This window comes from Rhinatrema bivittatum, chromosome 7 (genome assembly GCF_901001135.1).
Source record: "Rhinatrema bivittatum chromosome 7, aRhiBiv1.1, whole genome shotgun sequence".
Lineage (NCBI taxonomy): Eukaryota > Metazoa > Chordata > Amphibia > Gymnophiona > Rhinatrematidae > Rhinatrema > Rhinatrema bivittatum.
The window spans coordinates 92,186,258-92,198,536 of record NC_042621.1 but is presented as its reverse complement, the minus strand read 5'-3'; the positions used below and the strand labels follow the sequence as shown (position 1 = coordinate 92,198,536).

General features: G+C 50.8%; 1 protein-coding gene across 1 annotated transcript in view; it reads right to left on the bottom strand.

The window, feature by feature from the left end:
* Nucleotides 1-12,279, bottom strand: part of POLR2I (RNA polymerase II subunit I) — a 53,564-nt gene that overhangs the window by 19,786 nt on the left and 21,499 nt on the right. The window contains exon 4 of the mRNA XM_029608705.1: nucleotides 3,285-3,359. Within this exon, the coding sequence (XP_029464565.1) occupies nucleotides 3,285-3,359 (75 nt within the window). The remainder of the gene's footprint in view (nucleotides 1-3,284; nucleotides 3,360-12,279) is intronic.

Below are 12,279 nucleotides of genomic sequence, written 5' to 3'. Positions count from 1 at the left end.
GTGATCTCACAAATTTATCTGGAGGGTCGCTGTGGAAGTCCAGATAGTATCCCTCTCGAATGATGGTTAGGACCCACTTTTCCGACGTTATCTCGACCCATCTTTGGTAGAAGAGGGTAAGTCTGCCCCCTATGACTTCTTCCTGTGGATGGGTCTGCTCCCCTCTTGTTGTGTCTGTTCCGAAAGGATTGGGCCCTGCTTGTAGGGCGAGGTGCTTGGTAGTATGTGTTCTTGTATGGTCTAAAGCGCTGGACTCCTCTGCCCTTGGTTCTTCAGGGGGGGGCTGTGGAGGAGCGCTGGTTTATTTTGTTCCTGTCCTCCGGTAGACGAGGTACTGCAGATTTGCCTCATTTGTTGGCCAACTTCTCCAATTCGCTTCCAAACAGGAGAGATCCTTTAAAAGACATTCTCGTGAGGTTCGCTTTGGAGGTCGTGTTGGCTGACCAATTTCGGAGCCATAGTTGTCTTCTGGCTGCCACTATGGAGGAGACGCTCCTGGCTGAGGTGCGCACTAGGTCTGAAGTCACATCCATGAGGAAGGATGTCGCTGGTTCTAGTGTTTCAGCGGACGTGGTTGCATGTCTGGATAGAAACAAGCAGTCACGTGTCACAAAGGTGCAGCAGGAAGCAATTTGCAGGGTCATTGCTGCAACATCAAATGGCTGTTTAAGGATGGATTCCTGACGTCTGTCTTGGGCCTCGAGTGCAGCTTCTCCTTCGACTGGAATGGTCGTGCGCTTTGAGATAGTGCACACCATGGCATCCACTTTTGGGAACCGTAGGAGTTCTTTGGCCGTAGGTTCAGGGGGTATAGGGCTTCTAGGGCCCGTCCTCCTTTGAAGATGGCCTCCGGGGCATTCCATTCCAGGTCAATCAGTTGTTGTACGGCCTGCAGCATGGGGAAATAGCATGAGGCCTGACAGAGGGTCACCAAAATAGGGTTCGTCTTTGGCTCCGCTGTGGTACTCGTGCCTGGAATAGCCAGCATCTTCAGGGTCAAGGACACGAGAGCTGGTAACTCGTCTTTGGAGAAGAATCACAGCATGGTTCGGTATGGTTCCATCCCTGGAGGGATTTCTCCTTCCTCCAGGGAGTCTGTCTTGTCCCCCGAGGTGTCTATATCCTCTAAGGGAAGGCTTTTGCTTGGATGGGGCACGTCTCGGGAGGTCAGAGAGTTGCTTGGAAGGTCTTGTGCTTCTGGTGGAGACTGGGACTGTGTTGCAGGTGGTACTGATTGCGCCTGGACAAAGGTTTGCAGTCCTATGAAGAATTCCACCCAGGAAAAGGTCCGTATTGAATCCAGGTGGGTTTATGGTGGAGGTCCCCGAGGTGACCTCCTGTGTAGGCACCGAGTCGGAGATACAGAGGTCCGGGGTACTATCATTGGTGGATCCAGATCCCTGTACTGTTGAGGGCCTTGCCTAGGTTCCCCCTGAGCCTCTTTGCACTGCATGCATAGGGCGGAGGCCACTTCAGGTTGCGCAGCTCTCAGGTGGCAGGCTGGGCAGAGGGCTTGTCCTTTGGCTTTCTTGGCCAGTGGTGCCATGATTTGTGCGCATAGAGTAGCTCAAAACCCGTCTGTGCATGTGCCGGGAGACTTAGTTGTGCGCTCTGGGTGCGCCGATGATGTGCATGCGGGATGTGCAAGATATGCGTGCATGCTAGTATTTGTGCGCCTGGTTATGATGCGTGCTGCTGTGCGCATCAGTCTATCTGTGTGCTCGGGCCATTTGTGCAGGCCACTACGCACTTGGTGCCGCTGTGCGCATGGCACAGTTGTGCTCGCCGCCGTGCGCACAAGTCAGTTGTGCGCACGGCTCAGGTGAGCGGTCAAGGGGGGGAATGGCGCAGACGACCACGCAGACAAGATGGTGATCCCCCCAGAGGGTCTCCACGTGTGTGGACCCTCACACCGGATCGGGCTCTAGCCCAGACGGGGCTGCTCAACCCGATTTAACAGACGCCGGAAGGAACAATCTGTGGGGCTAATCGAGCCTCAGAGACCGGAGCCTTAAGAGAGCTTTCAACTTTACCTGGTCTTGGCACATCCTAGTCTTGTGCCGGGCGGTCTCCGGCTGCGAGGGGAGAGGGAGTTACCTTCACCGCTGCGCTCGATTTTCCAGGGCCTTCTTTTAATATTTCTAATGACTACTGTTACAATTACTGCCGTTCTATTTGAACTTATTTGTATATCAAATCCATTTCATTTGTTTTGTTAGTCTTATTAAGCATTTGTCTTGTTATTTTTTTGTCTGTTCTTTCATGTTTCCTAGATTACCAGTTTTATTTTGCTTGTGCGTTTTTATCTTTCATTTTTCTGTTTTAAAAGCTATTTTATACTGTTTATATTTTTATGGTGTAAAATGTTTTATCATTATTATGTACATCAGTTTGGTTTATTTGTTAGAAATGTGATTCATCAAGTAATAAATTTGAATGACACCCCCCCCCCCCCAAAAAAAAAAACAACTTTACAATGGAATCCCAAATCTTAAGGGTAATAAGGACTTCCCTTACACACCCGATACAGATTCATCAACTGTGCAATTATTTTGATAAGCATAGCCTTGCAACTACAATACACATTTTGAACACAAGCCATATCGACTATTGTAATTTGTTATTAAACAATCTCACAACACAATCTCAATTGCCTCCAATTCTTAAAAAAGTATAGCTGCCTGACAACTGATAATGAAACCAATCCTAAGGCACCTACACTGGCTCCCAGCTGAAAGCAGGATATCATTCAAATCCTTTGCTTCATCTCCAAATGCATGAACAACCTACCCCTGAGTTAAACTTCTTCCCCCCCCCCCCCCAACAAATGATTTCTCTTTCCTCACCTTCTCTGGCTTCTGCCAAGTTAACCTTTACAAGAATTTGAGCACTTAGCTGTTTTGCCCCTAAGCTTTGGAAGAGTACACCTTTACCCCTATGCCTTACCTTCACAAAGAAAATCAAAGCTTACCTATTCAGTCTGCTCACCTCTGAGACTCTATACAAACAACTTGTACAATGACTGCAACATTGAGAGATCCTATTCCTTTCACTTTCCCTTCACTATAATGTGCACCTACACTAACTTCTACCATTTCTATCCCACTGTTCCCTTATTCTGTTTCCTTTCCTGCACGTTGCACTCTATGCGATTTGTAACTATAACACTACTGTAACCAACATGTAATATTAATTTATTGTAATACACCTTGAGACAACCTGATAAAGGCAGAATATCAAATGTTTATAAATAAAATAAGTGGGTGTGAGAAGAAGAGACTCACTTCTGACAGGGGTGGTCTTCTGTTCGAGGTAACGTTGGGTCCTGGGAGACATCAGCAATGATTTGGGTCAGCTCACTACAATGGAAGACATCTGTGAGATGGGAAATTAAATCCTGGACATAAAAATATGCACTCTACAAGATCTTGGATTTTATGACACATGATGTAAGCTATGCCAGATTTACAGCAGTTGGTGCCATTTCTTTCCAGTTAACCGTTTGAGACTAAATATGAACACCCTTATATAAAGGCACTCAGAATGGATAAATCAAGTTTGCTTACTGTAAACAGGGTTCTCTATAAAACAGGATGAATTTGCCATGACATGTGGGTGATGTCATCTGACGGTGCTCCTTGCTCAGAGCTTTTGCTCTACCTAGCCTGTATGGGAGTTCCTGTGCATGCATTGCTTCATAAGCCCCTCAGTTAATTGCGGAGCTTAGCTTTAGTTAGCTAGTCAACTCTCCAGGGAGGCGGGCAGGTATTAAGCATTGTTAATTCATCTTGCTGTCTACGAAGAACCACATTTATGGTACACAAACTTGCTGTCTTCATTAATAAGCAGGGCTGAATTAATCATAACACGTAGGGAGTACCAAGCTGAGGGTTGCAGCCGAGCACTTACTGAAAAGCAACCTAGACACTCCTGTGGAGCATGACCAGGCTATGCAAAACTATTTGCCCAGTTACTGTCACTTCTTCAGAGACTGTCCAGATAGTAATGGGACATGAAGGTGTGACGTGACAAACAAGTTACAGCTTGTGAAATGTCTTTGATAGTAGGCACAGCTCGCAGATGAGCCACTTAGGTAGCCATGTCTCTCACTCAATGAGCATTAACACAGTCTGTGAGCTGGAGGCAGGCCAGAGCATAACAATGAGTGATACAATCCACCAGCCAATCGGACAATGTGTGTTTGGCAACTGCTACTCCTACTCTGTAAAGATCGTAAGAGATGAAAAGTTGAGAAGCCTGTTAATGCAGTTTGAGCTCTCTTCGGACAATAAACTAAGGCTATTTTGCAGTCCATGAATGGAGGAGCCTTCTTCCCTTCATGCGCACGAGGACTTGGAAAGTACATGGACAACACAATGGCGTGATGATTCAGATGAAAAGCCAAAATTACCCTTGGCAGAAGCATGGCGTGTGCACATAACCCGTTCTGTTGTGGAAAAACCACGTGTATGGCAGGTAATGAATGCCTGAAGCTCACAGACTCATCTAGCTGATGAAATGGCTACTAGAAATACTGCTTTCCAGATGAGGAACTTCAAGGGAGCCAACTAATGGTTCATAAGGCAGTTTCATTAGTTGTGCCAATATGACATTGAGATTCCATGGCACTGGTGACTTGGCAACTCGAAGTCTTATATGCCACAAGCCTTTCATGAACTTTGACACCAAAGTATGTATGGATATTGGTTTGCCATCCACTTAAATATGGTAAGCTGCAATAACGAGATTCACTTTGGCCTATGATGTACTGAAACCTGAGGAGAAGAGGGAGAATAAGTACTGTAGCAACACTTGTGGTTTGCAGGCAAATGAGTCAAGGGAATTTGTTTAACATCAAGACAAAATTTTTTTCCATTTAAAACTCTAAGCTCTTCTAATTGAAGGCTTCCTGGTGGAGTTTACAATATCCTTAACTTCCTTGAACAGTAACTGTGATGAGACTAGCAAGTACTCAACATCCATGATGTCAAGTTGGGAGACAGAAGGCTCAGATGATATTGATAACGCTTCTCTTGAGTTAGTATTTTATTTATTTATTTATTTATTTTTGGCTTTTGTATACCGATCTTCTTGCATTGGATACAAATCAAACCAGTTTACAGTGAAACAACTGAATACTTGCCATGGAGCAAATTACATAGAACAAAAACAGTCAAAAACAGAAAAACAATGAGTAACATAGGTATAGGAGTTAAATAATATAATACAACAAAACCATAACAATAATGATATCATAAAACAAAAAAAACCATAACAATGCAGGAGATGAATCAAGGCTTAAGATTGCACTAAACTGTTTGAGCATGTTGCAAAAAGGGTGAACTGAGTGATTGAAAGAATTGCACAGAGCATGAAGAAGGAGAGCGACATTAAAGGGCAGAACCAGGGAGGATCAATGGCCCTTGTCAAGGGATAAAGGGAGAACAGTGACTAAGAGAGTGCATATGAGAGTGAGTTAGAAAATATACTTAAGAAGGAGAAAATTAGAAAGGGAAAGTAGAGGCTAAGATTGAGGATGTAATGGTTAACATGCGGATTCTGGATATGCTAGGCTAAATAGCCATGTTTTGATGTTACTAAGCCCTCTGGGCTTAGTAACATCAGTTCTAAGCCCAGAGGGATAGGAGGGATGATTGATAAGATAACAGAACCACACTTGTCTGGACCATGCTGGAGCAATGACGAATAGATACGTCCTGTTCTTGAATGTGTTCTGCACTTTTCTCACTACCAACAGAAGTGGTGGTATAGCAGATCTACATCCCACTTGAACAGAATCATTTCTGGAGCAGATCTGAATTTGTTTTGAAGAATGCACAATGGGGCAGATTTTAAATACTTGCGCAGGCGCGAACAAAAGTACGCTGGATTTTATAAGATACGCGCGTAGCCGCGCGTAACTTATAAAATCCGGGGTCGGCGCACGCAAGGGGCTGCACATTTGTGCAACCTGCGCGCGCCGAGCCCAGCGCGCTCTGCTTGTTCCCTCCGAGGCCGCTCCGATTTCGGAGCGGCCTCGGAGGGAACTTTCCTTCGCCCTTCCCCTCCCTATCTAAACCCCCCCTTAACTTTGCACGCGTCGGCTGGCTGCCCCGCTCCTTGCTACGGTCCCGGGGGCTGTTCTGGGGGCCGCGGCCACGCCCCCGGAACGCCCACGGGCCGAAACCACGCCCACGTCACCGCCCCCAAAATGCCACGCCCCGCCCCGCCCTCTAAACACCGCGTCATCCCGCCACGCCCCCGACAGGAAGCCCCGGGACTTGCGGGCAGGCGCGCGTAAATCCAGAAGGATTTACACACGCAGGGGTTTTAAAATCCGCCCCAATAATTTTTCTAATTTCCTGTTCTGCTTTGATATGAACAGATATTTTGATGAGTAATCCCAGCGACTGAACAATCTGTCTGCTACAGTTTGATCAAGAGACCACTAATGGGACAAAACACTCTGCTGAGATGATCACAGCGTGTTGGAGATTCCAGGAAGGTAGGTCACTTGTAAGAAAGCTTTGAGGCTGCAAGCCCATTCCCAAATACTTAGGGATTCCTGGCAAAGGGTCCATGACCCCGTGCCTCCTTGTTTGATCACACAGAACTATGCTACTTGTAAGTCTGGCTAAGAATCTTCTTTCCCTAAAGGAGATATGAAAAAAATCTCAATGCATGCATAATTCCTTGCAGCTCCAGGAGATTGATCTGAAAGGAATATTCTCCTGACAATCAGTCTTCTGGGCTTTGGATAAAAGAGGAAAATTAGGTTCTTACCTTTGCTAATTTTCGTTCCCGTAGTACCATGGATCAGTCCAGACAGCTGGGTTATGCCTCCCCTCCAGCAGATGGAGTCAGAGAGAAAACTCAAAGCACCCCCTAGATATACTGGTGTGCCACCTGCGATCCCTCAGTATATATGATATCAAAGCAGAAATAAGGAATGAATCACCTTCAACTGTACCCCCAAGGGAATGTCAAGATTTTGTGAACTATATCATAACCTAAATGACCAGATCAAGTAGAAACCTCCTTGAGAACAGGTAAAACCAGACATAACAAACAGGACACCACAGAACGAACAATAAAACACGAGGAAAGAAGACACTTCACCTCGAAACTGTGGCATCTATTACCAATACAAACTGTAATGGAAGAAAAGACCAGAAATGGAACACGAGCGGACTCCCAGAAGTACTGAGGGCGGGCGTCTGGACTGATCCATGGTACTACGGGAACGAAAATTAGCAAAGGTAAGAACCTAATTTTCCTTTCCCTGTACGTACCAGGATCAGTCCAGACAGCTGGGATGTACCCAAGCCGCCTTAACTGGGGTGGGACCCTGAGAGTCCCGCTCGGATTACACTGCTCCCAAAGGACTCTGCAGGAGGACCACGAACATCCAGGCGATAATGCCTGGCAAAAGTATGCCATGATTTCCATGTGGCCGCCCTGCATATCTCTTGACAAGAGACCAAGTGATTCTCTGCCCATGAAGTCGCTTGAGAACGCAGAGAATGAGCCTTAAGCCCAGCAGGAATAGGCTTACCACATCCAACATACGTAGCCGCAATAGCACCCTTTAACCAGCGTGCAATCGTAGCTTTGGAAGCCTGAAGACCCTTCTTGGGTCCATTCCACAACACGAAAAGGTGATCTGACTTTCGAAAGTCATTGGTAACCTCCAAATAGCGTAAAAGAATCCGACGGACATCCAGACGCCTCAAGTCCCTACCTTGAGAAGACCGCAGGTCCTCATCCGAAAAGGAAGGTAATTCCACCGTTTGGTTGACATGAAACGCGGAGACCACCTTGGGTAGGAAGGAAGGAACAGTCCGTAGGGAAACCCCTGACGCCGAAATGCGCAAAAACGGTTCCCTGCAAGAGAGAGCCTGAAGCTCCGACACCCTACGAGCCGAGGAAATGGCCACAAGGAAGACAGCTTTGAGCGTCAGATCCTTCAAGGAAGCCGCCTTAATAGGTTCAAACGGAGCCGCACACAAGCCACGGAGTACCAAGTTCAAGTTCCAAGACGGACAGGGAAGCCTGACGGGAGGACGCAAGTTTCTAACCCCTCGCAAAAAACGCGCCACATCCGGATGACTCGCAAGGGAAGAGCCTTCTACCTTACCTCGCAAGCATCCCAAGGCCGCCACCTGAACTCGAAGCGAATTATACGCTAACCCCTTCTTCAATCCATCCTGTAAGAACATAAGGATATCCGCCACGGACGAACGTCTGGCTGAGGTACCCACCGTGTCACACCAATCATGGAAAACTTTCCAAACCCTCGCGTAGGCGAGCGTAGTGGACGACCGGCGGGCCCGAAGGAGAGTAGACACCACCGCGTCCGAATAACCTCTCTTCTTCAACTGCTTCCTTTCATAAGCCAAGCCGCCAGACAAAAACGATCCGCCAGATCGAAAAATACTGGACCCTGACGAAGAAGATTGGGAAGATGACCGAGACGCAGTGGGCCGTCGACTGCTAGGTTGACCAGATCCGCGAACCACGGACGCCGCGGCCATTCCGGAGCCACGAGGATCACCGGACCGTGATGGTACTCTATGCGTCTGAGCACTTTCCCTACTAGGGGCCACGGAGGGAACACATACAGAAGAATGTGACGAGGCCACGGAAGTGCTAGCGCGTCCACTCCTTCTGACGCGTGCTCTCTCCTCCGACTGAAGAAGCGTACCGCCTTTGCATTTTGACGGGTCGCCATGAGGTCCAAGCGCGGAGTCCCCCAACGCCGCACGATGAGAGCCATCGCTTCCGACGAGATCTCCCATTCTCCTGGATCTAGGTGCTGCCGGCTGAGGAAATCCGCTTGAACGTTGTCCACGCCGGCAATGTGGGTGGCCGCGAGACGCTCTATGTGCCTTTCCGCCCAAGACATCAACAGCGCCGCCTCGGTCGCTACCGCCAGACTTTTTGTGCCTCCTTGTCGATTTATGTACGCCACTGTGGTCGCATTGTCCGACAGAACTCTTACTGCTCGTCCGCGTACCAGTGGAAGGAGACAACGCAAGGCCAGGCGGACTGCTCTGGTCTCCAATCGGTTGATGGACCAAGTCGCTTGGAGTGCTGACCAGGTGCCCTGGACCCCCCGGGACTGGCAGACCGCTCCCCAGCCCGACAGGCTGGCATCCGTTGTCACCACCAACCAAGGCGGGGGTTCGAGGTCCACCCCTTGTAGGAGATTGGCTGGAGTCAGCCACCAAGAGAGACTGGAGCGAGCCGGCTCCAGCAAAGGCAATTCTATCCCGTACTCCTCCGAACGGGGATCCCAACGAGATAGAAGTGCTCTTTGTAATGGACGCATATGCGCAAAAGCCCATTGTACCATTTCCATAGTAGACACCATATGCCCAATGACTTGTAAATAATCCCAGACCGTGGGCATCTCGAGCTCCAACAGGCGCCGTACCTGAGTCATGAGATTGACCATGCGTTGCTGCGTAAGAAAAACCTTGCCCACCAAGGTGTCGAACCGAGCTCCCAGGAACTCCAGCTGTTGGGTCAGGTTGAGTCTGCTCTTCGTAAAGTTGACTACCCAACCCAACTCCTGCAGCTGGTGCACCACTAAGGAGACCGCCCTGTTGCAGGCCGCCTGCGACTTTGCACGAATGAGCCAATCGTCGAGATAGGGATGCACGAGGACGCCTTGCCGGCGGAGGGAGGCCGCTACCACCACGAGAACTTTGGTGAACACCCTCGGCGCGGTGGCCAACCCGAAGGGGAGGGCGCAAAACTGGTAGTGGTCCCCCATCACCGTGAACCTCAAGTACCGTTGATGCCGTTTTCTTATGCCGATGTGAAGATAGGCCTCTGTCAGGTCCAAAGAAGCCAAGAACTCTCCCTTGTGGACGGCCGCAATAACAGACCGGAGGGTTTCCATCCGGAAGCGGGGCACACGCAACGCCTTGTTTACTCCTTTGAGATCCAGAATGGGTCGGAAAGTGCCCTCCTTCTTGGGAACCAGGAAGTATATGGAGTACCGACCCGTCCGTAGCTGGTCCCGCGGAACAGGAACCACCGCCCCCAGAGCCTGTAGATGGGCGACCGTTTGGGCGATAGCTACCTGTTTTTCTACCGGTCCGCATGGCGATACCAGAAAGAGATCCCGGGGGGGACGTACAAAATCCAACTCGTAGCCGTACCGGACCACGTCGAGGACCCATTGATCCGAAGTGATCTTGACCCACTCCTCCCAGAACCGGGACAGCCGGCCTCCGATAACGGGAACGGAGGAGTGGGCCCGCGCACCTTCATTGTGCGGGCTTGATGGCGGGAAAGCCTGGGGAAGCGCCCCCGCGTAGAGGCCTCCTGCCGCGAAAGGAAGAAGAAGACCAGGCCTGGGATCTTGACGCCTGCTGCCGCTGGGGAAGGGGACCCCCTCGTCCCCCACGGAAACGCCGTTGCCCCCGAAAACGAGCCCTAGCGTTCCCAAACGACCGAGTTTGCCGAGGCTTATCCTCCGGCAACTTGTAAACCTTGTTGTCACCCAGGTCCTTAATGAGCTGGTCCAGCTCCTCACCAAATAGCAACTTGCCCTTAAAGGGGAAGGAACCTAACCTCGCCTTGGAGTTGGCGTCCGCCGACCAACGACGGAGCCACAGCAACCTCCTGGCTGAGACCGCCGAGGACATAATGCGAGCCGATGTGCGCAACAAGTCATACAGGGCATCCGCAGTATAAGCGACCGCCGCCTCAACACAATTTGCCTGCTCAGCCTCTCCCGGAGGGAGCTCCTGCATGGTCAGCAGCTGCTGAACCCAGCGGAGGTTGGCCCTCTGCACAAGGCTGCTGCAAGCCGCCGCTCGGACCCCCAGAGCCGCCACGTCAAAAATACGCTTTAATAACACCTCAAGCTTGCGGTCTTGGAGGTCCTTCAACGCTATACCCCCCGTCACGGGGATAGTCGTATGCTTTACCACTGCCGTGACAGCCGAATCTACTGCGGGCGTCTTCAAGAGCTCCAATGACTCCTTGGGTAAGGGATACAGCCTCTCCATGGCCCTATTCACCCGCAGGGACGCCTCTGGGAGGTCCCATTCCTTTGAAACGATCTGTAAGACCTTGTGGTGAAAGGGAAAGGTCTGCGGGGGAGCTCTAATCCCTGCCATTGCAATATCCCCTGTAGACGTGTCCGCCTCCTGCGGCGGAGTCGTTAACTCTAGCTCCTGCAACACGTGAAGAATAAGGGAGCTCAATTCCTCCTTTCCAAACAAACGCAGCACCTGGGGGTCATCCCCTTCTAGGGCCCCCTGAGTATCCGCCGTCAAAGAGTCCGGAGCCCCCGGGGACTCCGGCACGGCTCCTGAGTCCTCCGGATCCGCAGCTCCCCCCCCCCGCGGACGGGGACCTTGGCCCCCGGAGGACCCCGCGCCCGGCTGGGTCCCCTGGGACAAGGCAGTGGTCCTGGGGACCTTCGGGGGAGCGGGCGCCTCTGCCTCCCAGCCGGATTCTGCCTGCAAAAAGGCTTTGTGCATTAGGAGCACAAAATCAGAAGAAAAGGGGACCGCCCTTTTCAACCCTTTCTTCGGGGCATCTATAGAGAGGGGGGCTCGAGGTGACCCCAAATCGGGCTGGGAGCGCGCGCTTTGGGCACCAGGAGAGGGAGGAGGGGAGATTTCCTCCTCCTCTGATGCTGACGATTCAGCCTGCCTCGTGGTCAAGATGGCCGCCGCACTCCTCCCCGAGGGAGGAGGGGCCGGACAACCACTGCCTGCAGCGCTGCGATGCCGGGACGGAGAGGGGAGAGGAGACCTGCTGCGGGCAGCGCTCGGCCCCCGAGAGGATCCCTCGCCCCCGGGAAAACATCGGGGACAGAGACCCTCTCGGGAGAGTCGCGCCCCCGCCCCCCCACAGGAGACGCAGAGCGAAGACCGCGGCATCAGAGCAGCAAACGGAGCTGCTACAGAAAAAAGGGCGCCAAAATCCAGGAGAAGAAGGAGCCTCACAGGTAGAGCGCGCCGGGTGAACTAGCCACCCCCTCCGGGTCCAAGAACACGCTGGCAGGCCGGGGTTAAGGGAAAAAAATATATATATAACTCACTGCCTGTCCCCAACAGGACTTAAGTGAGTTAGCTAGCCCAATTCAACAAAACTTTTTTTTTTTTTTTTTTTTTAAACCCCCTTCAGGGCTGAATCCCCTGGAATTGGGGGGAGGGTGACCGGCCCACCGGTAAGCTCTCCCCCAGGTTCAAGGACACTTTAATCCGGGAAATTAAGGAGGACACTGCCCTCCTGCCTGCCCACAATGAGCTC